Consider the following 26708-nt stretch of genomic DNA (forward strand, 5'->3'; position numbering starts at 1 on the left):
AAGTTGAGTAACCAGCTGGCTTGGTGCTCCAGGAAAGAGCCCAGGAATGTTTCCACTCTAGCGCTGCTGCTGCGACCCAGCGGGGAACCAGTTTGCGAGCTGTAGCCAGTGCAGTTTGGCAAGAACAGCAACAGTGTTTTCACTGCCTGGTCACATGCTGGCACTTCCCATTTGTGACAGGCAGGCTGTGGCTTTCTGCGGTGACCTGCAGTGGGGAAGTGCCTGACCCTCCAAATAAGAGCTCAGTTTTGCTGCTTAGCCCCAGTATTCCCACACTTTCAAACACTGCCTCAAAAACTCCACACTTTGCAACAGTAAGCAGATGTTTCATTAGCTCCTATCCCACCTGCAATTGCCTGGAAAGTACAGGCACTCCACAGGAAAGCAGAGCTCCTGTCAGAATGCTTACAGTTACCAGAAGCATTTTGCAGTCCAGCAGAAAGATTCAAACATGCACACCTGAGTGCAGAGACTGCAGAGGATATAGTAAGCCATTCTGAAGGGAACCTAGGAATCCATAATTCCTACTTTCCCAGCCTGTGACCTGAAAGAGCATTTATAGTTAACATTAAGGTGATGTTTTCAGAAGCGCAGAGCTGCAGCCAGCTGCACTTGGCAAGAAGCAAAAGCACTACTATGTTTGGAGGTATTAAGTAATTCATTAGCAGATTTAAAGGCACTTCTTTTAATAGATTTCTTTGAGCACATTTTTGAAACATAATTTAATGCATAATATTGTAATGCATCTTGGAATGATCTGCTCATTGTCAACAGGTCATTACAAAAATATAAAAAGAGGAACATTAGACTCTCGGACTCGCTTCTGCTTCTCTCATAACATCCAAACCCATCAGTTCAGCTGCAGACAGCTCACGCCCTCTACTGCTCAATCTGATAACAGCTTTGCAACAAAAGACTAAAAAGTAAATGCAGGGGACGCTCCTAGCAGAACTGCTCTGCCCGAGTGCAGTCAACGCTTAACACAAATGTTTGCCAACATATGACAAAATAAAGAAAGAAAAATCTCAACATATACAAATAAGTTCAAGTTGCTGCCTTCTCTGCTAATAAAAGAGAACACAGCCTCAGAATTAAGCAATCTTGTCATGGGAAATGTCAAGAATGGAATGTAATTGTAAGACTGCTAGAATCACTATTATCAACCGTCTTTGCAAGTGTCACAAATCTCAGGATGCTTCCTCCCTCTTTAAGAATTCTTCTACTACCTTGTCAAATTTCTCCACGGAATTCTGCTTCAGGATATTTAAAGGCGCGAGTAAATACTGCTCTGCCAACCCACTGGGCACGTCGTCCTCGGAAGCCGGCGATGGGCTAGCAGGGCTAGCTGGCACCGCTGCTGCCCGTGCTCCGTCCCGCGGCGCTGCCCTGCGCTGCCTCTGGGGATCCTGGCCAAACGTTTCCTCCCCATTCTCCTTGTGTGAGGGAGGGCAAGCCCAGCATTCTTCGGAGCAAACACTGGACTCGCAGTTCTGCTGAGGAACCTTGAAGTCTCCAACCTCTTCACGCCTATCAGTGTATTTCTCTGGGGACTCAAAAACAACTCCTCGAGGCACAGAACACTGGACAGCTTTTTTCAGTGGACGCACAAGTTTCTGTCCTTTCTCTTTCCTTTCCTGCTCTGCAAACTCTTGCACAGGCTCGGACGTGTTGAGGTCGGGAAGAGTCCGGCGGTCGGTACACAGGTATTTTTCAAAGTAACGTTGGCAATTGCTGTCCCGCACAATAGGAATGACCGAGCAGGGTTTCAGCCACTCCACAAACTCACACAGCTCTTCAAAGGATGAGTGGTCAGAGTAGGGAACGGGGTAGATTTTGGGGTGCGTGACCTTCACGGGCCGGCCGGTGGGCAGGATGGCAATGGTGGGGTGCTCCAGGTTCCAGCGGACCACAGTGTCCCAGCGGATCTCAGCGACGTCCACGGCGCGGATCCAGCCGGCCCCCTCCTCAGCCGTGAAGACGTCGGGCAGCTCCAGCAGCTGCATCTGCTCCAGGCGCTGGGGACTCACGACAACCCAGGTGTGGAACTCGAGGGCCAGCTCCACGAGCAGCGCCTCCTTGCCCAGGCTGTAGACACCTGCGGGGGCAGCCGTGAGCGGGGCGCGGGCAGCGGCAGGCGGGCGGGCACAGGGCGCGCGCGGGGCTCACCCACGACGACGTGGTGCCGCGGGTGGTCGCGGATGAGGCGCGCGGCCTGGCGGGCGGCGCGGCAGCGCGAGGGCAGGCGGCGGCCCGGCTCGCAGTGCGTGGTGTCCAGGTAGAGGCGGTCGAGGCGGCGACCGCGCAGCGCCGGCTCCTGCCGCATGGCGCGGCTGTAGCGGAAGTCGCCTGTGAGGAGCGGTCGTGAGGGCGCGGCAATGGCGGCGGTGCCGCCCACAGCGCCCGGCCCGTACCCCGTACCTGTGTAGAGAATGGTGCCGAAGGCGCCCTCGAAGAGGAACATGACGGAGCCGGGGCAGTGGTTGGAGTCGAGCAGCGTCACGGTCACGGTGTCGCCGTCACCCAGCACGTGGCTCTGCCCCACCTCCAGCGGCCGGATCCAGCGCGCGGGCACCTGCGGGCGCGGCGGTCAGCGAGGCCGGGGGCCAGCGCGGCGGGGCCGGGGCCGGGGCCGGCACCTACCTGGAGGCGGCGGCGCAGGAGGCGCGCGGTGAGCGGCGAGCAGAACACGGGCCGGCTCCACGTGCTCGACAGCCCCACCGTGTGGTCCGCGTGCAGGTGCGAGAGGAAGAAGAGGCGAGCGCCGCCCGCGCGCCGCACGCTCCAGAAGTCCACGGCGATTGGCGTGCCGGGGATCACGGTGCCGTTCATGGCGGCACACCCGCCGCTCCCGCGCCGCCGATTCCCGCCCGATTTGGCGGGCGGCGCCGCGCAGGCGCGGCCGGCGCGGGGGGCGGGGCCAGGGGCGGGGCCAGGCGGCGCCTGCGCGCGGCACTGGCGGCGGGGCCGGTACCGGGGGCGGTTCCGGGGTGCTGCTCCTCGGCGCCGTCCTCGCGCCGCGGCCATGCCGTACCTGGGCGGCGAGGAGGCGCTGCGCGACCTGCGCCGGGCCCTGGCCAACCCGCACGTGCAGGCGGACCGGCTGCGCTACCGCGGCGTCGTCCAGCGCGTCATCCGGTACGGCACGGCACGGCGGGGCGGGGCGGGGCGGGGCGGGCGCTGCCCTGCGCGGCACGGCCCCTGCTGCCGTGTGCCGGGCCGCATGGTACCTGTGCCGTGTCTGCCCATGCCATGTGCCGGCCCGCGTGCTGCCCGTGCCGTGTACCGGGCCGCCCCGGCCGTGTAGCGCCCTGTCGCGGCGCCCGTGCCCGCCCGTGCCGCGAGGCGCGCGGTGCCAGCCCGGCGCTGTCCCCGCAGGCTCATGACGCAGGGCACGGACGTGTCGGGGCTCTTCACGGAGATGGTGAAGGCGAGCGCGGCGGCCGACGTGCTGCAGAAGAAGCTCGTGTACCTGTACATGTGCAGCTACGCGCCGCGGCAGCCGCACCTGGCGCTGCTCGCCATCAACTCGCTGCGCAAGGACTGCGCGGACCCCAACCCCATGGTGCGCGGGCTGGCCCTACGCAGCATGTGCAGCCTCAGGTGGGCGCTGCGGGCAGGCGGGCTCGGCTCCTTCAGCGCGCCAGGCCTTGGCCGTGACACCCGTGCGCCCCTTTGCAGGATGCCCGGGATCCAGGAGTACATCCAGCAGCCCGTCCTGAACGGCTTGCGAGACAAGGCCTCCTACGTGAGGAGAGCGGCGGTCCTGGGCTGTGCGAAGATGCAGAAGCTGCAAGGGGACGCAGAAGTGGGTGAGCTGGCCTCACATACAGCGCTCAGATTTGTGTTTTGCCACAGGGTGCACCCTGGGGAGAACTTGGTAATGTTCGACACTCAGGTATTGCTCACAAAAACGTGTAAAGATCTGTAATCTGTCCTGGGTTCACTGAGCTGTCCCATGGTTGCTGTGGGGGTGAGACAGAGGGAAGGAGCAAAGTTCTCTGCTCATGTGTGTCAGGTCATCAGTGAGATGTCGGGCACTGCAAGTGTCTACATTTCACATGAGCTTTTATGCTGCTGCCTCTATTATCTGGCCCTCTCCTCTAGTGTCTGATTAGCTGATTGTCATTCTAGCACGTACACATTTTTTAATGCAAAATTCCATGAAAGGCAGGTATTATAAAGCTGCAAGGTCTTTTGACCAGTTCTCCTTATTCAATGGATAGTGATTAAATTGGAACATATCAACAGAATTTGATATAGGGGCCCCTTTCTTTGCAGATGGTGCATTGGTGAATGAGCTATATAGTTTGCTTCGTGACCAGGATCCTATTGTAGTAGTGAATTGTCTGAGAGCTTTAGAAGAGATTTTGAAGAAAGAGGGAGGAGTTGTCATCAACAAGCCCATTGCCCACCATCTCCTCAACAGGTTTGTTTTCTTCAAGATTAGTTTGGTGCTGGAAGCATAATTCTAATCCTTGTATTTCATGCATTAGCAGAGCAGTTCTTTTGGGCTGCTCAGTGAATGAACCATTCAGAGGTTGAAGAGTCAGGCATCCAAGATGAGGATGCTCATCCTAAGAGAAACTAGACTACTTTTATGCTAAAGTCTTAAGAGAAATCTCAGATACCCTGCTTTTCTGGGAAGACTGGCTCAGCTGCTGGTGTGTTCTGCTCAGGGATCTTGTCAAGATTTCTCTCTGACTTAGAGCACAGAGGGAGGTGCATGTGACTGATGTGCCTGTATGTGTAAACTGATCAATTTTCTTGAGATAAAATTGTAGCATCTACATCTAAAACATAGCATTGGGTTATAAATGAGATGATAACAAACTCAAAGACTACTCTGCACATCACAGATCTTTGTGCACTTCTTGACTCATGGAAACCGTGTTTTTTTCTTGGCAGAATGCCTGATCTGGATCAATGGGGACAGAGTGAGGTACTTGCCTTCCTTCTGCGCTACAAGCCCCGCAGTGAGGAGGAACTCTTTGACATACTCAATTTGCTAGATGGATATCTCAAAAACAGCAGCATCAGTGTTGTGATGGCAGCCACCAAGCTTTTCCTCGTGCTGGCCAAGGAGTACCCACATGTGCAGGCAGATGTTCTGGTGAGAGTGAAAGGACCACTGCTGTCTGCCTGCACCTCTGAGAGCAGGGAGCTCTGCTTTACAGCTCTGTGTCACGTGCGCCAGATCCTTGGTAGCCTCCCTGGCCACTTTAGCAGCCATTACAAGAAGTTCTTCTGCTCATATTCAGAGCCTCACTACATCAAATGCCAGAAGATGGAAATACTGTGTGAGCTGGTGAATGATGAAAATGTGCAGCAAGTGCTGGAGGAGCTGAAGGACTATTGCACTGATGTGTCAGTAGAGCTTGCCCAAAGGGCCATCTTTGCCATAGGTAAGAGCTCTGCCTTCCCTCCAAAGCAGCTGCAACCTTCAGTCTTTAAGGTGTGCCTTCTTCTGTTGAAGTAAATGACTGTAAATAGTATAATGGTATATGTAGATATGGCTGCAGAAAAAGCACCATGTCCCTTCTGTGAGTAGCTAGGTCATCTGACTGCCTTTTTAGGATAGAATGACTGTTTTTTTTAAATGAGCTTGTGATAAACAATTAGGTTCAGGGATTTTATCGTGATGAAAGGTTGCTTTTTATGTCCTTTGGTATTCCTGCAGGCAATATTGCAAGGACATACATGGAGCAGTGTGTGGCGATTTTGACAGAGCTTTTGGGGCTTCAACAGGAGCATATAACCTCAGGTAATCATCTGCAGGCTGTTGGCTTGGTTTGTGCTTTCAAGAAATTGCCTTGTTGAGGATTGTGGTCCCAGAAATTGAGGTTCCAGAAGGCACTGGGCTTTTAGGGTCCTTGGGGGATGCTGAGTGGTGTGTTTCTTTGCAGCGGTAGTGCAGACTTTTCGGGACCTGGTTTGGCTGTGTCCCCAGTGCACAGATGCAGTGTGTCGGGCACTGCCGGGCTGTGAGGAGACCATCCAGGACAGCGAGGTAAGGTGGCTTTATGCCCTTAAGGTAACAGCTTTGAGGATGGATGGAATCTGCCTTGCTTTGCTTTGACTCGTGATTGGCCTGAGGAAGAAATCCTCAGAAGACTTGTCCTCTTGTGTCAGTTGATTTCGTGTTAACCCTTTCTGATAAGCAGAGACAATTTACTATTTGCTTTTTGTTTCCTTCAGGGCAAACAAGCATTGATTTGGCTCTTGGGGGCACATGGTGAGAAAGTACAAAATGCTCCCTATGTTTTAGAGGACTTTGTGGAGAATGTGAAATCAGAGATGTCTCCAGCAGTGAAGATGGAGCTTCTGACAGCGTTAGTGCGGCTTTTCCTGTCTCGTCCTGCTGAGTGTCAGGACATGCTAGGACGACTACTTCATTATTGTATAGGTGAGTTCACTTTGCCGAATGTTCTATTTCTCTGAAGTGATAGTACTGGCTTTTGGGCACCTTGTTTTTCTGTGAACCCTGTGCATTGATGCCGCGTGTTGGGCACTGCCTGTATCTAAGAGGAGACCATCCAGGGAAGCAAAGTAAGGTGGCTTTATGCCTTAGGCTGCAACTTAGTCCCAAGCTGCCTGGTTGGTGAGTGTAACAGGCCTAAATTGTACCCTGGGGAATCTGTCTATTTTTAATAATTAAAGGTTATTATTTAGGGGGAATCAGGATGATGCAGTTATGTGAATATGTATCCCTCTGATTTCCAGAGGAAGAGATAGACATGGCTGTACGTGACCGTGGATTGTTCTACTATCGCCTCTTGCAATCTGGTGTGGAGGAAGTGAAAAGGATCCTCTGCGGCCCCAAGTCTGACCCCTCTCTGGGGCTCCTAGAAGATCCAGCTGAACGGCCAGTGAATACGTGGGCCTCAGAGTTTAACACCCTGGCATGTGTTTATGGCAGAGCATCCTGGGCACTTGTCACTGCTCAGCAGCCAGTGGAATCCTCTTATGCTTGTTCTCCTTTTACTGACCCCAAGGACAGGGCAGGTAAGCAGCCTTGTCCTCATCTTGGATCGTTTGGAGAAAGGTCACAGTGGTTGGAGAGTGTTGCTTTAGTGTTCTTTCTTGTGCAGTGCCTGGCTGATCATCATCTCTTTAGGGAGATGCTGCTGAAGATGTCATGATCCTAGACTTAATCATTTGGTGATCCTGTTAGATGTTTTTTGTGAAATAGGGAGCAGCATCAGATGATGATGATGTGTCTCACGTTTCTGATTTCATTTCAGAGTCGCTAATTTCTGAAGGGAATAAAGAAGTCCTCCAGGTTCATCCTGATACAGGCAGCCTGGCCTTAGTTCCTGACACGTATCTGACTGCAGAAGAGTTTGAGAAGACCTGGCTGAACCTGGACATTAGCTGCCAGCACTCTCTGCCCTGGCGTGGAGCGGCTCACTCGGATACCATACAGACTGCTCTTCATGTGGTCCATATCCAGACTATTGCTATGAGCAAAGCTGGGGTCCGGCCATGGAAAGCTTATCTCAGTGCTCAGGATGACACTGGTTGCCTCTTCCTAACAGAACTATTGCTGGAGACAGAGGATTCAGAGATGCAGGTTTCCGTGAAGCAGAGTGAGGCAAAGCCTGAGGCACTGAAAGCCTTTATTTCTGTTTTAGAGACTGTAATGGGGACAGTTGCTGGCCTGAAATCCTGATTGACCCCTGCTCCCAGTAGGATGCTTACTGAGATCACAGGAAACTGTTTTTATTTTTTTTTTCCTTATCCTGTGGCTTCATTTGCCATAAACTGTTGCTGACTTTGAACTTATAAACTGTAGGAGCCTTAGCAGCCCTTCCCTCCCGGGCAGTGGGGACCGTCATATGTAGCAACCACAAGCATGAGGTGAGCTGGTAGATATTGCATTACTCTTAAGTGGTCATTGATTAAATGAAATTCTTATGGGCTGGTGAAAGGACAAGACAATGCATTTGTTAGCCTGCTGCTTCTAGCATGTCATAAAAGTGGTGGCATCTCCAGTGCTTGTCACAAGGCACTAGTGTGGACTGGGAAGCTGGCTGATGATTTACCAATGTCTGTAGAAGGGACTTGCTTCCTTTCTCATTTTCTGTTGGCAAGCTTCTGGACGTGTTCTTTGTGAATAAAATATTATAGCTTGACTACTTTAATTAGCTGCTGTCATTGTGCCAAAAATGATATTACTTAGATTCATGTTTCCTTTATTCAAATAAAAGAATAATTGGGAAATGCTACCTGGGAGGAAGGGAATTTTTTTTTCACTTAAGGATTCCTTAATCTATTCAGGAACCTGGGTTCCTCACGTAGGAAGAAATTGAAAAATACTCTGTGAACCTCAGGACTGGTATCACAAGGACAGCACTTCTGCTTTGAAAATTAGAGAGATTTGGACTTCGTAGTGTTGTGAAAAGTTCCTTGCTACAGCCATGAGAACCCTTTCTCATGGTGAAACCTTTGCTTTTGGGGCTTGAGTAGTTTTGGTCAAGACAGGAAATGTCATTCCTAATCCACCTCTGCAGATACAAATCCATTATGGATACAAAGTACAAATACAGATGCAAAGTCCGAGTTTATTGAACCTCAAAACCCTAAAGAATGCTCCCTGGTTTAAGATTCAAGTGTACCGGCTACTGTAATGGCTTTACAATACAGTGTGAGGAACTGGCTTTGTTAAACCTGTTCTGTAAAATTTATTTTTTTTGTATGATTCTATATTGCACTTTTATACTACTGTATGCTTTCCAGACACTTCACAGGAATGCTACAGTTGCATCAAATTTTAGATTTCTGGTTTTCCTTACAAATATGAATCTGTCTCAGCTGCTTTATGGAAGATTTTTTCATTAACTCTTTTATTTCAGTCTCATATTGCAGTTATATACAACTAAATTGCAATGTTAAGCATGCTAACTGCAGGTGAATTCAAGTGTATTTCACTGTGACAGGGTTTCTGTGAACAGTCCCTAGTGCTGTTAAGCCTGTGCTGGGTTCTTGTGCTTATGGAGCACATAATACAACATACGTCATACGTATACGACATACGTCGTATTAGGCAGTTTTCAGAAAAAAATAAATAGTTAGCTTGTCAGCAATTCTACATGTACTCAATTGTAGCTACACTAATTGTAAGCCCTGACTAGGATGTGACTTATTTCTTAGCCTGCTGTCCAGGGACCTGTTTCTAGGTGAATGACCACGCCAGCCGTCTTCGTCTTCTTCTAAATGTGCGTTTTGTCTGAGCTGTACAGCTGGTTGTGAAATGAAACCACGCCCATCGCTTGGTGGGGACAGTAAGAGTATATCTGAAATAGTCCTCTTTGGGGAGGAGTCTTGCTGATCTGCCTTTCCCAGAAGGAAGGACCTCTGGTGTGAAAAGGAAACTGTCGTTCTGAGGTGCCACTCACCTGGAAAGGAAAGCAGCTGCAGGTGTATTTTTGACTCTTTTGAATATCAGCTAGTGGGAGCCATCTACTGCAATGAGCACTTTTGAGAAACAGACAGAATATGTTGTAGAAGCCTTGTTCTCTGATCTCCTAAATGAAGAGGAAGTTGATTACCGATGTTTGGAGAAAGATTCAGGAGGTAAGGATGCAGTTTGGTAGGAAATGAGAGAAAAGTTTTCGTGTTTGCTGAAGATCATAGAAAGGAGTTCTGAAAATTTAAAGGAAGGAGGATTGCAGCTTGGGGTTGCATTTCTTAAAATGCACATTGTGATGACTTACGAGTTATATCTGTTTTGGGGGGAAGAGAGAACAACTTAATTGTTTGAATCCTGGAAAGACCAAGCTGCAGTCTGCTTTGGTAGGAGAGGGCTTGAGGAAACGGGAAGGCTCTGGAGGGAAGACTACAAATTGTGTTCTCCGTGTCTTGTGATTGCACTTGGTACCCAGCAAGGTACCCAGCAGCTCTCTGCTGCTGTACTTTGCATATGTCCACACGTACTGTGTAAGGTGTTATATAGTTCTGTGTTGCTGAGAGCTGGGGTGCTGGAAGGCTGCCTTCCCGTGGTGGAAAAATGATTTAGAGATATGCAAACACAAGCCTGTTACGGGTTTAGATTTCTCAAAAGGTTTATGGAAGCGTGCATATAGCTTTCCCTGAAGAAAAGTCAGCTTATTCCTTGTTTCTGTAGTACGGATTAGATGTGGCTACATCTGCTTTAGCTGTCTCGACCACACGGGAAAGAGCCTGTTTGCCTGTGAAGGCTCCACTTAGTGAAGTGCCTGCAGCTCAGGGAATCCTTCTGCAATCCCTGGTGTAGAGAGGCCCCTGCAAAGGGCTCCTAGTGCTGAAGTACAGGCATGTCAACCAGACATGCAGAGGAGCGGCTGGACCGGGACGTGGCATCTGAAGTTGCCAACCTTGTTAGCTGCAAGTTTATATTCTTTCTTTTCCTCTGCTTTTTCATGTATTATGCAATAATCCCGTATCTTGTTGCTTCTGTTCATTGTTTTAGGATCTGAGCAGTCTGCAGAGGAAACTGCAAGTAATTTTGACCCAGTTGTTATTGCCAGTCGTTTGCGAAGCATAGGGGACCAGTGTAACATAGATTTTGAAAATTCCTCACCTGTTGTTGCTGAAGTGCTCAAGGGAAAGGTAATGCACATCTCTTTGACTAGCCCTGGACCTGCTCTTTGTAGATTAGTCTTTGCTCTCGTTTTGTTGGAGAATAGCAAATGCCTAGGGAAGAGCACAGCTTATGCTGTGGGAGCAGGAGGTGTTTGAGGAAAGGAATGTGATATCCAGAAGCCTTCCTGCCTTTCTTCCTGTGTGAGGGGCAGTGCATAAGATGACAGAATAGACTCTAAACAAAGCCCTGTAGGACCCGCTTACATGGGTGGGTGATTCCTCGTGACTTCTCTGCTTGTTCCCTTCCAGAGGAGCTGCTTTTTGTCATCTGAGAAGTCCTGGAACTTCCTGAGCTGATCTGTCATTGTAGGAGACAATTTATAGTTCGGAGTTGAAGAGAGCTTGTGTGCACAAGAGATATGAAGGAAGAGGGGAGGAGACCGGATGCCCCAGTCTGGGCCAGTGCAAGTGCCGTTTTGGGACAAGTGCTGCACGTGGTTCTAAGCTAAGGCTCTTTGCAACTCTGCTTAGACTATCAGCTCTCCTTCCTGGTCCCTCACCATGCTTGCCTGTTGTCTGTACACGCCACAATAATATGGAGAGCTGCACAGGAGAGCCCTGCCTAGAATGCCCTACGTTGCAGGGGTATCACCAGGAACTCTCAGGGTGTCACCCACTTTGTTCATGGGTAGAACAAGAAGGTGTTTGTCAGATTTTAAGGTAAAACTTTCATACCACGTGGTCATTTAAAAAGAGAAAACTCAAACCATCCTTTTGGTATTTGCAGGTAGAGAAGTTTGGGGCTGCAGTGGATTCCCTTAGCAGGAGCTGGAGTATCCATAATCCTGAGTTCTGCTATGAGAGAGCTTTTCTTGCCATTTCTGTGAAATTGGCAATGTGTATTGCAAAGAAAGTCCCAACTATGCTCCATCGCATTCAGCTCGTGGAATTGATTAATGGAAATTCCCAAGTGAGAAGCTACATTGAGTCCTCTGGAGGATGGGTGAGCATACAAAATTTGCTGTTATGTTTGCCTTAGAATTTTTGGCTCTGTTTCATTGCTTCTCTTGGCCTTCCAAATGCCCTTCTCCCTTCTGCCTTGCTTTGCTAGCCACTGATGCCCAACTGGCATCCTATCCTCTCCCACTGTATATCATCTAACTCTGCTTATAGTTGAGAAAACACGGCTTTGCTAAATGCATTGATCTTAATGTCTTCATAAGTACTAATCAGGTCAACATCAAATTTCTCATCTATTTCATGGTGTCAGGATTTAATTCCTTACCACAATATTGAGTTAAACTCGTTACATACTCGTGACAATCAAAATAATTAAGGATCAGTCATACAAAAAGCGCTTTTCTGCATGCATAGCTTTACAGTTGTGTCACTGTAAATTTTTACTTAGTGTACCACTTAATACATTTAATGAGGGGAAAGCTGATATAAGTCTGGGAAGAATTCTTTGAATTCTTGAATTCTTTCTCTAAAATAAATACATATGTACATATGCCTTTTTTTTTTCCTCACCAGGAGAACTTGGACAATTGAAAGGGAGAGGGCTACCCTACAAAAGAGGAAGCTGAGTTTTTGGCTTGGTTAATTAGAACAATTGATGAAGAATTGACCTGAAGTATGCTAATGGGAAATACTTCTTTGTTTGGAAACTGTTGTGCTATTCAGAGAAATAAAATGTACAGAGTGGATTCACATGTTCAACATCTGTCTTAAGAGTTCTTTAATGATTTGTTAATGTGGAAAATACACAAAGTTACAAATGTGAAGGGGAACTTCACATTTTGGATTTTGCATACTGTTTTAGGGACTCTTCTAGTCACAAGATCCTCTTGGGTTTGAAACCCTCTATTCTGGCTACTTTGCAGTGCAGTGCAGTCTCCTGTGACCTGGTGTGTGCAGATATTCCCTGACAGGCAATGCCAAGCTGCTAATGATGACTGGAAATGGTGCTAAAATTAGAGCACACTTTTTATTTTCACTTGGTCATGCTTTCCAGGAGAATCTTCCCCAATTTTGTAATTTAGAAGCTTCTGCAGATATAAGCCCATGTTTTCTGTTGCTGAAGTAGCATCACATTTCTGTCCAGCTAGTGCCTGTCAGGCTTGTACAGCCGGCACTGAAGGACTCTCACTGTAGCTGTGATCATGGGCATAGAACTCAGTATTCCTGCTTCCCTTGTCTAGCCTGTTTTAACCTTTTAAAAGGGCACCATGCCCTTAACCTTTTTGCCTGTTTCTATGTCTTTTTCTCCCAACAGGGAGTGTGGAGTCGAAGGCTCTGGCAGACGTGTCGTGTCTGCAGTGTATGGCTCTGAACCGCGAGTGAGGTTTGCTAGTGAAAGGAGTAGGATGAAAGCTGGGTGGCAGAAGAGGCTGAAGAGCCCGGCTTAGTGCTGCTTACTCTCTCTGGGGGTAGAAATGAATCGCATGCGGTTTAAAAAGGAGGCGCTAGGGCCCCAGATTGTGTTTTGTTTTTTAATTTGACCATGGTATGTGTTACGCACTAATTTCCTTTTAGACTTGTGATGAAGTCAGTAAACCACAGGCTGAAGCAAGTGCTCTCCAGGCTGGTGCTTTCCGCTGTGACACACATTTGACATGTCCGTTCCCAGGTTTGCCAGACCAGGCTCGCTCTGTCTCTTGCAAAATGGAGCAAAGGGAGATTCTGCTGCAAAACCTGGAAAGGGCCCAAAGCAAGAAGCTCGACCAAGAAGCATTTGTAGACGAGTTTTTGGTAAGTTTGCTCAAGGCACATCTCTGTGTCTCAGTTCATTTTAAAGGGAACCTCTCAGTCACGTCTCCCCGAACGGGGACGAGATTTGCATGTGACAGTGAGATTTCTTTATAAATTTTAGAGCAGAAGGAGATATAGGAGTTAACTAGAAGAAAAAGGATGTAAATGCAGAAGAGCAGCTTAATACTTTGTATTGAAAGTAAAAATGCTTTTAAAATAATTTTCAGAATGCTTCCTGTTTCCTCCTTTGTGAATGCACTTGTCAAGATACGGTTTCACTTTGCGCTGGTAGCACAAGTGAGGGTGCAGCGAGGAGCACAGTGCCCCTGCCTCACCTTCCCGTTGAAGTCTGTTGTATTTCTGGTATATCTGTTTCTGTCGGGAATCTCTAGTCACCACTTGGGAGATCTCTTTGTTGTTGTTATTTCTCTGGAAAGCCGCACAAAACACACACCCCGCAGAGTAAGGGGCAGCTATTCAGATCAATGCCTGTGGTCTGGGCAGCTCTGTGTCCTCGCCGGTGTCTCCACCTGCGCTCTGCGCTGCCTCGCTGCTGGGAGCCGTGTAGTGCTCCGGTCTGGCAGCGCCCTCCCGGCTCCGCACTTGTTTGGGTGGCCTGGATGGGAATTGGGCTGCAACCCACAGGCTGCAGTTACAGCCGGCAGCTCTAACGGTATTAGAGATGTGTTTTGGTTCTCTGAAGCTGGAGGCAGGCGGTTCAGGATTATTTAGGAGTCTCCATGCTATCCAGACCTTGCTTTGTCCTGCCAGTGAAGACTTGCATTGCAAAAGACTGGGAAAAGTTTAGTGCTTGATTCTGAGGTGTCTGGGTCAGAGGGAAGTGATTAATGCGAGCCTGCATTAGCAGTCCTGTTGTTCCATGGAACAAAGCACTGTCACGGGCTGCTGAATTTCCCCGTCTCGCTGCCGTGCTGGGGCTGTGCTGCGCAGTGGGAGGCTGCAGGGCTGCACAGTCTAGGTGCACACAGTAGCTGCAGAGCCGAGCGTACAGATAATGTTCTAGCAACGACAGTGGGTAGAAGTGGTCAGGGCTCTATTTCCTCTTGTGCTGGGAAGAGGTTTTCCCAGAGGCTGCCAGAGTTTCCTGCTATTTTTGCAAGTGCTGAAACCTTGAGAGACAACTGTGACAGCCCACATTTCCAAACTTGGCAGAAATGTACAGTTTTATTCTCCGTCCTACTTTTTTTTTATGTGAACAAGTATTTGTACGTGTAAACTCTGCTGCTGCTGTAAATGACAGGGTTTTTGGGTTTTTTTTGTTTTTTTTTCAGTTAAGTCTCTCTTTACTTTTTGTGCATCTCACAGCCAGAGTTTGATTCTTGCTGCTTTCACCTGCTTTTTCCCATGTAGCCATTTCCCAGGACAAGCTCTTTGTCGGATTCTGCAGGGACAGGGAAGTAAGTAAGTAAGTAAGGTGATTCAGAGCCTTTGCTTTGAGAAGGCCGGTCTCATGCTGAGTCAAACCCCGTGCCTGAAAGCTCACTCTGGAAGTGGATTTTGCATTGGAAGGAGGCAGGAGGGATGTGATGTGTTGTCATGGATGGCATGGCATGGATGCGTTGTCTATGAAAACATGCTGCTGCTCACCTGTTTCCACAAGTGCTGTCTCACTGTAGTGTTCTCAGGTTCTTGATTAATGGAGACAGGACACATGGACCGTCCTGTGCCTCCCGCACCCTCTCCCTGACTCATTCCCTCCAGCTCAGTGAAATGCTGCCCTTGCAGTATTTTGTCTGGGAAGCATCAGAATTTAGGGTTTAAAAAGCTGCAGCTTAGTGTTAAAAAACAAGAACTCTGATTTGAATCTGAATTTCCATAAACAGAAATTCTATGCATACGAGCCCTGAACAGGGTCATGTTCCCAAGGGTGCTGGTCCAAAGCAGGCTGCAGTCAAGGGATTTTGCTGCTCTCCTGCAGCTGCTGGAATATCACCCCTTAAGCGCCTAAGGACAAGGGCCACAATTCTCCAGCCTGGCAGGAAAACGACCCTTGCAGCGGGGTTGGGGTCTGTTCTGCAAACTCACCCTCGAAGCGATGCACGTTGAGAGCTCACGAACGAGGCTCTGAAGGGACGAGGCCCTCATGGGACACGAGTTCACACACTGTCGTGTCAGAGCTCGCAGCTCCACACGGCCAAACGCGCTGGAGTTTGTCCATACCTGCAGGAAGGAAATGCCACCCCTTCTGCTCTCAGCACCTTTGACCACCCTGCTATTTCGGTGAGCTGACCCCGGGACCAGCAGACTCTCTTTTTCCTTTGCTGTATGAGCTACTGAGCCATTATTTCCACTTCCTGCTCGCTGCTAACGGGAGCGCAGGCAAGGCACGAGAACCTCGTGCCTCAGGTGAGCCCTTGCCTCTGCTCTCTGCTTTTTGCACCCCAGACATTTCTGTTTTCCCCTTTTGAGCCCAATTCCCTGAAGCCTGGCAGTAAAGCCCAGCAGGCGGTCTGTGGAAGCACGGCTTCGGCGGGGTGAGAAAGTGAGACTTGCTCTTCAAAGTGTCAAACCACAGGGACACTATTAGAGAAATGGCTTTTTGTTTGAAATCAAAACCATTGCTGAGGACAATGAAATAGAATTCTAAGCTTCTTTTTTGAGGAAAAATGCACACAAGTTCTCTAGAACTGCAAGAGCTTTAGCCTGGAAGTGAGAGAGACTGAAAGACTGGAGATTCATGCCTCTCAACTGTGTATTCTAGGGCTTCTTTTTCTCTCTGTTTTATTGATGTATGTAACAACTTTGCTCCGATTTCTTGTCCTGCAGGGCTTTTTGACCATTACTTTTGCAGTTAGGAATGCGAGCATCTTTGCCAAAGTGAGAGAAATCAATTGCTTTATCCATCTTTTCTGATGACAGTTGTTAGAGGTGTTTTAATATCGTTAGTTTATACCTGGAGTGAGTGTCCCTCATCTCCCTATTTGTGAGGGTTGCCCTGTGTTCTGTGTAAAGGCATCGTTTCGCTGTGGATGCATGCGTGCCTGAGCCCCTCGTGACCACTGTCCCACACTTTCCATTCTTCAGCTTTGCTGAGTCTCTCAGGTGACTTTTGTGTCTCTGTTCTTGCTGTGAGAACCTTGAGAGAAGTCCTTCAGGAAGGGTTATACGTGCAGACCTGGCTTTGTGGTGATGAGCCTGACCCCAGAGAACTGCGCGCGAGCTCTCTAGTAGCATGTTGTCTGTAGCACATTTGTTCTAATTTATTCCATTCTTTCATCACAGAAGCTGAAAAAGCAGTCAACAAAGTACAGATTGGATAAAACCTACCCTACAGCGGCCTCTGAGCAACCAGAAAACATCAAGAAAAACAGATACAAGGACATATTACCCTGTAGGTTGGAAACAGCAATTTTTCCTATTCATTCTTCCTTTTTTTTTTTTTTTTTTTTTTTTTTTTGCTAGCCCAATTCTGCCCTTCGTTGAGTATCTGCCTGCATGATCACTTGCATATGAGAGCATCACTGCCTGTCAACTGCCTCGAATTCTGTTGCTCAGATTTAAGGCTTCATCTTTGTCTCTATTACAATATGTTCTGCAAGATTTTGGCACAGATTTTCTTGAGAGTGAAAGAGAATCTAGAGATTTCTTGTCTGCTCTGAGGAAGAGCTCTTGGATTAAGGGCTCCTCCAAAGCACCTCAGGCTGCATCCTGGGGAGCCCCACAGAGCTACCCCAGCACACAAGCAGTAATGTCCTTGCTGTTTCTTCTCTTCTCTTGTGCCTGCAGTTGACCACAGCAGAGTGGAGCTGTCTCTGATCACATCCGATGCAGATTCTCATTACATCAATGCCAACTTCATCAAGGTATTGCCTTGCTTCATGGTGTTTTGCAGCTGAGAGCTGTCCGTAGTAGCTACGTGTTGCCTCGTGGAGCTGGGTCCTGGTGCTAAGCAGAGAGAACCAGAACTTAGCTTCTGTGCTGTGTACCAGGATAATTCAGAATTGGGAGTATGTCAGGAATAGTGCCTTGATCTGAACAATGTCCATACATGTGTAGGACGTGTATAATCGGTGATTCTGTGTGAAATGCTCCTTGCAGCCCAGAGGCAGCAAGCTCTAGGGAGGAGATGTGTGCTGCTTGGCGCAGCAGTTTGTGGCTCACAGCCCTGACATCCTCATAGCGGGATGGGGCGCGGGGAGGAAGTTTGCGCAGCAGCAGAGAGCACCGGGCAGCTTCCTCAGAGGGGCTGCGTGCGCCTCCAGTCTGCCCTGGGCTCAGGACCGCTCTGCCCAGGTGCAGACAGGCATCTGTCTGTGCCGTCGGGAGCGAGGGCTCTGCGTGGCCCGCAGCAGCACCGCAGACCTTCCTGAACGGAGTGGGGTTCTCTCTTCAGGCAGCGGTCACGGGCGTGCTAGGGTTGGACCCCACTTTGGGACGTTCGCCTCCAGGTTCCCACAAAGGCACCCACAGAAACAATGGTCTTTGAAAGTAGATCTCACCTCAAGCCCATCTCCCTGGCTTCGAGGGAGCCAAGGGCACCCAATGTCCACAAGCCAACCTTTGAGGACATCTCACAAGTTAGTTAATTTCATTTAGGTGCCTAAAATTTGATTGGATAAAAGCCTTTCTAAGTCTTTAATGGGCTTTTTTAATTGGATAGAAGTAGGATTCAGCAGGAGGGACAATATTTCTTGTAGTGAATTATGCAAATATTATCTAATCTGAATGCCATTTTAGGGTGTCTATGGGCCAAGAGCGTATATTGCAACCCAGGGTCCTCTCTCCACTACTGTCATTGACTTCTGGAGGATGATTTGGGAGTATGAAGTCCTGGTAAGGTGCACATTTTTATATATATATATATATATATATATATTTACATATACACACATATTTCTTTAAGGCTATGTATAAAGACACCCCATTTCCTCTGTGATGCACTGGGCAGTGGCAATGCCATGGTGCGGGTGGACATTAGGAAACTTTTGTCCAGATTTTTCTGACAAACTTTTTTTCTCCAGATTGTGGTCATGGCTTGTATGGAGTTTGAAATGGGAAAGGTGAGTTACGTATCAAAGGTGACCTCTGCCATCAGGACAGGGAGAAGGGATATCGATTTCTGTGAAACCTCACTAAGGACACCAGGTTTCTCTTTGATACGCACTAATCCTTGCCTGCTGGATTTACCACGCTGCAGGTTCCTAAACTACCTCGAGAGTGTAACTAGACTCTTTGAGGGGGGAAAAGATTCAAAGACAAGTGAGATCCAAACACTCCTACATCCTTCTCCTCTCCTCCCACAAAACCCGTTTGTGTCACTGTGCACAGAGCTATGGTTCTGGCGGTCAGGAATGAGCACAGAAAATCTGCACATGAAATTGTCACAGGTCTAATTCCTGCCCTGGTGACTCTGCGGAAGGGGGAGACTAGAGACTGGTCAGCAGCAAAAAGCAGGTTGTTAGCATGAGTTTTGTCAGGCAGGGTAAAGCAGGAGATGATAAGAGATGAATAACCACAGACTTCCTGCTGCTTGCAACAGAAAAAATGTGAGCGGTACTGGGCAGAGGAGGGTGGCTGTTCCCTGCAGTGCGGCCCTTTCTCCATCACCTGTGTGAGTATATCTGCCTCGTAATGCCGTGTCACATCGTGTGCATTGGAAACTAATGCCATCTGAATAAAATGTGACTAACTTACTGCTCTGCAGGAAGCTGAAGACAAGAAAAATGAATATGTGATTCGGACTTTAAAGGTGGCCCTGAATGAAGTAAGTAGGAAAGGTCAAAGCAGGACATGTGACTTGGCTAGTTTTATTATATAAATAACATATTAAAAGAAGGGGTACTCTTCCTATTCTTTTGTAGGAAATCCGCACCATCTATCATTTCCACTATACAAACTGGCCAGACCATGATGTTCCCTCTTCCATTGATCCCATTTTGGAGCTCGTCTGTGAGGTTCGTTGCTACCAGCCCGATGACAACGTTCCTCTGTGCATCCACTGCAGGTGGGTGTTTCATGCACTGACATGAAAGAGCTGTTGGCTCCACCCTTGTTTCTTTCTTGCTTGCTTTATGAGAGTCCGTACAGGTGGATGGTCAGGGTCCTTTGCCATACATCTGTTCCCTTACAAGATTTGAGCCAAATTCCTCTCAGAAAGTTCTAAGGACAAAAATGTCCTTTGAGCAACTAGTATGGCTGGATAGCAGGAAAAAAAAATAGATAGACCAAGGATTATATAGTTAAGAGACCAAGAATGTATAGGTTGGTCCCCACAGGAAGACTGAAGAATTGTTCAAAGGGGGATGAGATGGGTTTCCCTGCGGCAGAGCTGTCCTCAGGTGGAGGAGAAGGGTACAGTGAGATCAGGTAAAGCTGCCACCAGGAGCAGCACTGTTGGTCTGCAACAAGGTGGAGAGTTCTCAGGGGACTGTGCATGTTTTCAAAATGACCATTTCTAGCAATTTGGCTGTGACTTCCATTGCAGTGCCGGGTGTGGGAGAACAGGGGTCATCTGTGCTATTGACTACACCCAAAAGCTACTGAAGGATGGAGTAAGTGTCAGTCTTTCTGACTCTGATCTAAACTGCATTATGACTTGGAAGCTGCTTGGAATTACATCTGTATTATTATTATCTTTGCTTGCAAGATTGTTCCAGTGAACTTCAGTATTTTCGGTCTGATTCAGGAAATGCGCACACAAAGGCCTTCAATTGTGCAAACCAAGGTACATGCATGAAATTTCGTCAACTGGTATACTCTTAATATCGAAACTTCAACTTCTTTCCAGGAGGGTTTGCAAGAGTGAAACAGAATTGTTGCACTGCTGAGAACTTGGATTTGTTAACGTTTTTACAAGTTCTTTTTCTGAGCAGAAGAATGATTTAGCAGAAATGAATTGGTAGCTGACCATTTCCTTGTAGACAGCTGGAATAGCTTAGTGTTTAGAGTTGCATATATTGAATACTTACACTGTGAAAAAAGTGACTGTACAAAAAATAAAGTGGGAACTGCTCTCAGTTGAGACAGACTGATGAGCAGATGCAGTGAAGAAGCGTGTTGTTTGTGCTGCCAACACCAAAACAAATGCTTCAGCCTCAACGCTTTGAAAGTTGTGGCCTCCATCTCTTCCAAGAATTTGTCCTACCTACAGACTGGAAAGTAAAGGCTTTTCTTAGGAGCTGATGTTGTTTGATTTGGGTAACTGATGACCGCTTACAAGTACAGTTGTATTGGTTTTCATGACTATTTAATTTGTCCGGAATATAGGAGCAGTATGAGCTGGTTTATGACGCTGTGATTGAACTCCTGAAAAGGCAGATTAAAGCATTTGACGACCAAGAATATTCTGCTGCTTCGCAGGTAAAAGTCCCCAAGATAAACAGGCTGCCTTTTACAGTCTCAGGCAAGCCAGCTTTGACCTAGATTCCTCCTGCAAAGCTCTTCTCTGCAGACCTGGTAGGAAGGGCCTTGTTTTCTACCCTCCTTGTCCTATTTATTAGTAACTGGGAGAGTAAGTGTTGTTGGTACGAATTTGCGCAAACAGGAACATCAACAATCCATGGTTAGGCTTTTCTTTGTTGTTGTCTTCTCTGATTATTGCCATTAATCTTACCTTGTCTGCGAACTTGTTTGCAATCTTGCTGAAATAAATGCATTGCTGCTCTTAGGCCAAGGCTGCGAAGTTTCAGCCAGCGTACTTTGTATGCATGAATCTTTTGCCTAGAGAGCTGGGAACAGGATCCTGCAATGAGATGTGCACCTCAGTCTTGCTATGGTAGTCACATGGTACTTGTTTCAAGACAGAACTGAGAGAGAAAATAGCTGGCAAGAATCTTTTGCTCATATGCTGTGGATGGTCTGTAAGCAAAGAAGACAAGGGACTAGCTTGACAGAAAATACAGAGAACTGATCAAGTCCGGATGTGGTTCTATAGCTCCTGGCCAAATCTTTCACCTCTGGAAACCTCACTGCCCTCTGAAAGCGCTTTGCAGAGCAGGGGGGATGGTCACGTGCAGGAGTGTCGTAAATGAAACCTCACACGGCTGGACGAGTGGCCCTGTGAGGTGCAATGGCAGAGGTGTCTGCTCAGGCCTTTTTAAGGTGTTTAAAACAGTTGAATTGTTGTGTGACCCTTTGTACCGTCATTTCAAAAAGGGACTGACAGGAGAAGCTGATCAAGAGGATCTGCCCTCCACTTTCAGCTCCACGTTGGTGTTGGTTATTTCCAAACCACATTAATAATGAAAAGAAGTGGGCACAAATTTTATCTCCTGAAATAGCTTGTTTGTGTCCTTTGCATTCATTTTCTTCACTGTCTTGTATTCAAATCTTTTTGCTTCACCAGATGCAAACCAAGCATCTTGCAGCAAAGCCACTTCTGACTCCAGTGGAAGAAATTTATTCACAGAGATTACCAGACTGGTAAGGCCATTACACAAGTACCATGTGGGTTAGTATTTCCAGTTAAGCATGTGAGTCCACAAAGATGCACTTACGTACTCTGCTGTAGGTGTGTGTGTTTTCCGTGAGACAATTCAGCTTGAATCTTGCAGTTCAGTTAATTTGCAGTCCAGTTGAGAGCAGGATCTGCAAACTCCTTTGAGTCCTACTTTGATTTGGTCAGATTCCCTCTTAACATAATTCCTATGTCTTTTATTGATGTGACCAAAACAGATTCCTAAGTACTAGATGGCTTTGACTTCATGCTATTGTGCTTTATTGCAGCTCAGGGCAAGAGGAGCAGGATGTACAGCAACGTTATCCTCCTATAGCGCAAAGCGAAGCGTCCGTGACATCGTTGTCTACCGCAGGTTTACACGACAGCTTTGGGCATGGAGGCCCTCACATTAGACCAGCCATTTCCTTTGGGACTTTGAACTTCAGCAACAGTGGGAAGGCAGTTGCTGCTGAAAAGTGGGGCCCGGGGGAAGCTCTCCAGAAACACCATAGCGTGGAGTTCAACAGCATCTCTTCTGAGCAGCTGCTGCTCAACCTGAAACCCGAGGGGGTAGGCAGGAGATGGCCTCATGACAGAGCGCCTCTGACACGGACTAAATCTACCCCTTTCGTGCTCGCGCAGCAGAGCGAAGCCCAGAAATGGGATGGAGGGGCTATAAAGCCTGTTTTGAGTTCGCAGTTGCCAAAAGCCTGTTATTCAAGCTCTCAGGTAAAGAAACGGGATAGATTTTCCTTTGTTGAGACGAACCACTCAAGCAGAGCAGAGGACTGCCCCTCAAGACAGCAGAACAGGAGGCAGTGCTCCCATCCTTACCCTTGTTCAGCAGAAGACCCTTACTTCTCATCACTTTCTTTAGATGATCTCACAGCCCCACTGTTTACTGAGTGCTTTGCAGAGGCGTCTGATGCAGCTTTTCCTACTTGCGCTGTGCCTGCCCCAGCACAGCCCCCCTTGACCAGCCCCCCAGCAGCCAGGCCTGTGTCCCAGCACGCTCCAGCGTGGAACCACAAGAGGATGTCCTCGCTCGGTGAGTGGTGCAAGCTGGCTGGTTCACCCTGGGTTTCACTAGGCTGGAGAGTGTTGTGTTTTGATATCCATGAAGGGCTGTAGATGCTCAGGAGTGCAAGGGTATCGCACCCTTCACAGCTGCGGAACAACTTAAATGGGCTTCAGTTGGGATAGGAGCTGAGGAAAGAAAAAAGGCCTCGCCTTGTCTCATCCTGCCTTTTTTTTTTTTTTTCTCTCTCTCCATATAAATAAAAAATATCTTTAGGACAGCATGATTTGGGATTTCACTTCATATGCTGCTTTGGATTAGGTGCCATGCAGGTAATTTGTCCATGTCTCTTCAATCAGCCCCCTTGCCACAGCCGGATGATGGTGATGATGATGATGATGATCCCCCCCCTCTGCCCGAGCGAACCCCAGAGTCCTTTATTGTGGCCGGTGAACCAGGTAAGTGGGAACCAGCAGTGAGTGGGAGTCTCCTTAGGGTTGTATAATACTCTAGCACCCAGTAGTGCCTCCTCTGTCTGCCCAAGGTGAGAAATGATGTCTCTTGTGTTTCATGATCGCCAGGGGAATTTGCTCCGGCAGCTTCTGATTTTCAGCCCCCAGCCAGAAATAAAAATATCGGAGCCTCTCTGGAGTGGAGTGGTGCATCTTGCTCAGAGGTTTCTAATGACTCAGTGAGACTGAGACCTTCTATGGTAAATAAACATCTTTTTACCTTTTCTCCATCACTACTACTATGCCGAATTATTTATCATATTTTCTGTTTCTGTGAGAAAATGGGTAGTGCGTACTTTCCATAAATTATTTCAGGATTCAGGATAGGAATAAAGAACCAGTCTCTGTCAAGCTCCTCCTTATCAATATTTAGTTCACACTAGACAGTAATTTATTGTCCAAAATCCTATGCTAAATAGGATCAATACTGTCCCTATTTTAGAGAGGGATAACTAGGGCCTGTTGGAGTTCACTTCATCCTGTGGAACACAAAGGAGCTGAGCAAGTATTAGATTAGTGACACATCCAAAACCAACATCTTTTGATCATCTTGTAGATTAATTACGGCTTTGTAAAGTGAAACAACAAGGCGTAATCCTGCCTTCCATTACAGGACCATGAGGGGTGTGTGGGTGGGTGTTTGCATATAACATCACTGCTTTTTCCCTGGCTTGTGTGAATGCAGGAGAATCACATAGAACTGTTGGAATTTCAAATATCTGCCTTGTTTTTCATTTCTAGAGTGTGAAGGTCTGGAGCTGCCAATCAGGTATAACTTCTTCTGGTCCGCTTGCTACTAAGCCTGCCTTAAATGGTAACAGACTTGGTCAACATTTTCACAATCAGTACTCAGTGCAACACACGTCGTGTTCACTGTCTAAATAGTCCAACAACCAAACGAGCTGGTTGTTTTATATTTCCTAATGAGCCACTGTATCATCCCATGCTCATTTACTGGGATGTTCCTTCCAGTCTCCTCTGCTAAAGGGAGTTGCATCTCTGACTGCATGTCTGGTGTTTCCTTCAAAGGATCGAGATAAATGTATATTACATTGTTGTGGCTCTCTCATTGAACTGCCAGTGTATTATTATTATTATTATTATTATTATTATGCCAATTAAGTAAATCTTTTATCTTTGTTGTCTTAGAGATAAGTAGGGATCGCTCTAACTCCCCTCCTCCGCTTCCTGAAAGAACCCCGGAATCATTTGTTCTTGCTGACGCAGGCAGTAAGTGACAATTTATTTTGTGTATATGTAACTGAGATTTTATACTTAACCTAAATCTGTGCTTCGCTGAGGAGATTATGGCCCACTTGCTCAAAACATTACTGAGGGTCGTGCTTCGGGACTTAGCTGCAGAGGAATTTAGCAGATATAAAAGGAAGTAAATGAAACCAGGAGACTTGCTGGGAAGATTACCATCACTTCCCCCTTCTGAAACGGAGGCATTGGAGGAAATGAAAAACCGTAGCAAAGCACTTAAAAGCAAAACAGGAAGATTCACGAATGACCACTAAAAATGTTTTGGTGCATGTTCTCAGGTCTGCAGCCCGCTGCAAGGAATTCCACAAGCGGTCCTTGGGAGCCGGGCAATAAAGCTTCTGAAATGCCATCCAAAGAGCCTATGGTGTGCTTCAGGAGAAGCAAGGTACAGAGGAATACAAAACAAAAGCGATTGAAAAAGGAGAGGGTGAGAAGAAGCCATCTTTCTAGCTATGGATAGTGTTACTTTCTTATTGCAAAATGTCTGAAAACGGTGGCAGAATAGTGGCCTGCTTTTGAAATGCTTCCATATTTTGCTGTAAAACTGCAAGCAAAACCTGAATTCATTTTCTCGTATTCACTGATTTCATGCTTGCTGTGTTTTTTTTTTTCAATAAGCCCTCTTTTTCTTCACATTTCTTTACAGAGCTTGAAAATATTGAAAAATGTGAAAAAAAGTAAGTATCTCTCAAGCTAACGTGCATCTTCCTAAAGGCTTTAACCAAGTATATATAAAAATAAATAAATAAACAAAGTAGTGCATTCACTCCCTGTTATAAGCAAATAATGCATTTAAAACTGTGCAGTATTCAAGCTCAGATAGCATGGAAAATTCTTAATTTCATCTTGGGCTGAAACAGCCTCTGTGCCTAACCTTAGTGTGCATGTGGCAGTATGTGTTTTCCCATAGGTATGCATGAATCCAGCTTTTCAGGAAACTGAGATGGGCACTAACTCTCTGAGTTTAATACTATATTTCTAGGTATTTGTAGCCCATCTTCAAAGACAAAACCACCAGAATCTGCCCCATCAAACCATTCAAGCTCTTTTCTTAATTTTGGTATGTTATTATCTTTACTTTCTGATATAAGAAGTTTTGTTTAAAGGTCTGAATGCAGGCATCAGGTTGAATTCTAATACTTTCAAGTGAAGTAGTGTCTGAAAGTAGAACCAGGCAATTCCTTGTCTACATAATTTAATTTAATGTAATGGGATTCTGTCTGTATTTCTGAATACTTTTAATCTGTTATTGTGGCAATTATCAGATATTCTATTATGTAGAGTAATAATTCTATTCTGTAGAGTAATAACAAGTAATAATTACTGTTTTTACACATTTACATTATACATGAATTATTTCAAGAATGGGGGAAGGTTCACAAACCCTGAAACCTGCGCTGACAAATATTTCTCAGTGTGTAAAGGGTGCGAACAATGTATATTTGGTTTTCCTGTATCTGAAAGACTTGGCCTTTATGTGGTAACAGAGAGAGCAGAAGACAAATATAAAGCTGTTATATTTCCATTAGACTGCTGCCTCATGCTATATAATATAGGAGAGGAAAGTCACTACGTTTTCCTTAAGAATCTTCCATTAAAACGATCAGTCACTTATTAGATTGGTACAAAATCTAGTTGTGTTCTTGTTACTAACGTTATAATGACAGTATTTGTTGACATATACATTTATAGGCTATATGAAGTGAGTGTAGCCATTGACTTTCAACTACAGGATGTTGTTTTAAATCAAGTGTATCTTAAAGTTCAGAATTGAAGTCAGAGGTTTTTTAAAAATGTATTATCTTAAGTAATGACACGATCAACATCTATAATTACATACTGAATTTGTTTCATTAAAAAAAGTTTTGTTCCTAGGCTTTGCAACTCGATTTTCAAAACCTAAAGGACCAAGAAATCCACCAACAACATGGAATCTTTAGACAAACTGTATAGATTCTGTTGCAGATTTGAGAGGTGTCCTTCTGGCATGCCTTGAGTGCTCTTCCAAATAAGAATTTTCACCAGATTAAGCAAATCAGAGTGTTGCACAAAGTTTGCAGCTGAGGCACTACTTGCACATTCTTTATCAACTGAAGTCTTAAAGAACAATATACAAAAATAAGCAGCTTGGCACTTTTAATTAACTTTTAACAGGATGGAAGCTGGAAAAAAAAAGGATATTTCATTGTACTAAGTGACATTT

The 26708-nt window shown here is 46.8% G+C and overlaps 3 protein-coding genes across 4 annotated transcripts; 2 read left to right on the plus strand and 1 right to left on the minus strand.

The window, feature by feature from the left end:
- Window positions 1–1187: 1187 nt before the first annotated feature.
- DCLRE1B (DNA cross-link repair 1B) lies at window positions 1188–2829 on the minus strand. Its single transcript, XM_026044221.1, has 4 exons — window positions 2641–2829; window positions 2419–2572; window positions 2167–2346; window positions 1188–2095 (listed from the first exon to the last, which is right to left on the minus strand). Exons 1-4 carry the CDS (start codon window positions 2827–2829, stop codon window positions 1188–1190), a joined length of 1431 nt encoding a protein of 476 aa, XP_025900006.1.
- Window positions 2830–3022: 193 nt separating this feature from the next.
- Window positions 3023–8225, plus strand: AP4B1 (adaptor related protein complex 4 subunit beta 1). 2 transcript variants are annotated; one of them, XM_026044200.1, is made up of 10 exons: window positions 3023–3135; window positions 3376–3600; window positions 3679–3809; window positions 4279–4426; window positions 4906–5402; window positions 5678–5761; window positions 5904–6007; window positions 6196–6403; window positions 6721–7002; window positions 7242–8225. In XM_026044200.1, exons 1-10 carry the CDS (start codon window positions 3023–3025, stop codon window positions 7667–7669), a joined length of 2220 nt encoding a protein of 739 aa, XP_025899985.1. In that variant the 3' UTR covers window positions 7670–8225. The 2 variants fall into 2 exon arrangements, with proteins under 2 accessions (XP_025899985.1, XP_025899986.1); XM_026044201.1 differs by lacking the exons at window positions 3023–3135; window positions 3376–3600; window positions 4279–4426 and having other exon boundaries at window positions 3789–3809.
- Window positions 8226–11527: 3302 nt separating this feature from the next.
- Window positions 11528–26553, plus strand: PTPN22 (protein tyrosine phosphatase, non-receptor type 22). Its single transcript, XM_026044199.1, has 22 exons — window positions 11528–11563; window positions 13190–13311; window positions 16555–16663; window positions 17059–17135; window positions 18010–18105; window positions 18294–18332; window positions 18812–18883; window positions 18977–19036; window positions 19134–19276; window positions 19757–19823; window positions 19919–19996; window positions 20539–20631; window positions 21617–21693; window positions 21997–22757; window positions 23060–23185; window positions 23309–23439; window positions 23981–24008; window positions 24389–24469; window positions 24784–24890; window positions 25152–25182; window positions 25488–25565; window positions 26381–26553. The coding sequence occupies exons 1-22, from the start codon at window positions 11560–11562 to the stop codon at window positions 26443–26445; spliced, it is 2445 nt and encodes an 814-aa protein (XP_025899984.1). The 5' UTR covers window positions 11528–11559; the 3' UTR covers window positions 26446–26553.
- Window positions 26554–26708: the final 155 nt, after the last annotated feature.

The sequence above is a fragment of the Nothoprocta perdicaria genome, unplaced genomic scaffold, assembly GCF_003342845.1.
Source record: "Nothoprocta perdicaria isolate Ctin4 unplaced genomic scaffold, notPer1 scaffold_353, whole genome shotgun sequence".
Taxonomy (NCBI): Eukaryota; Metazoa; Chordata; class Aves; order Tinamiformes; family Tinamidae; genus Nothoprocta; species Nothoprocta perdicaria.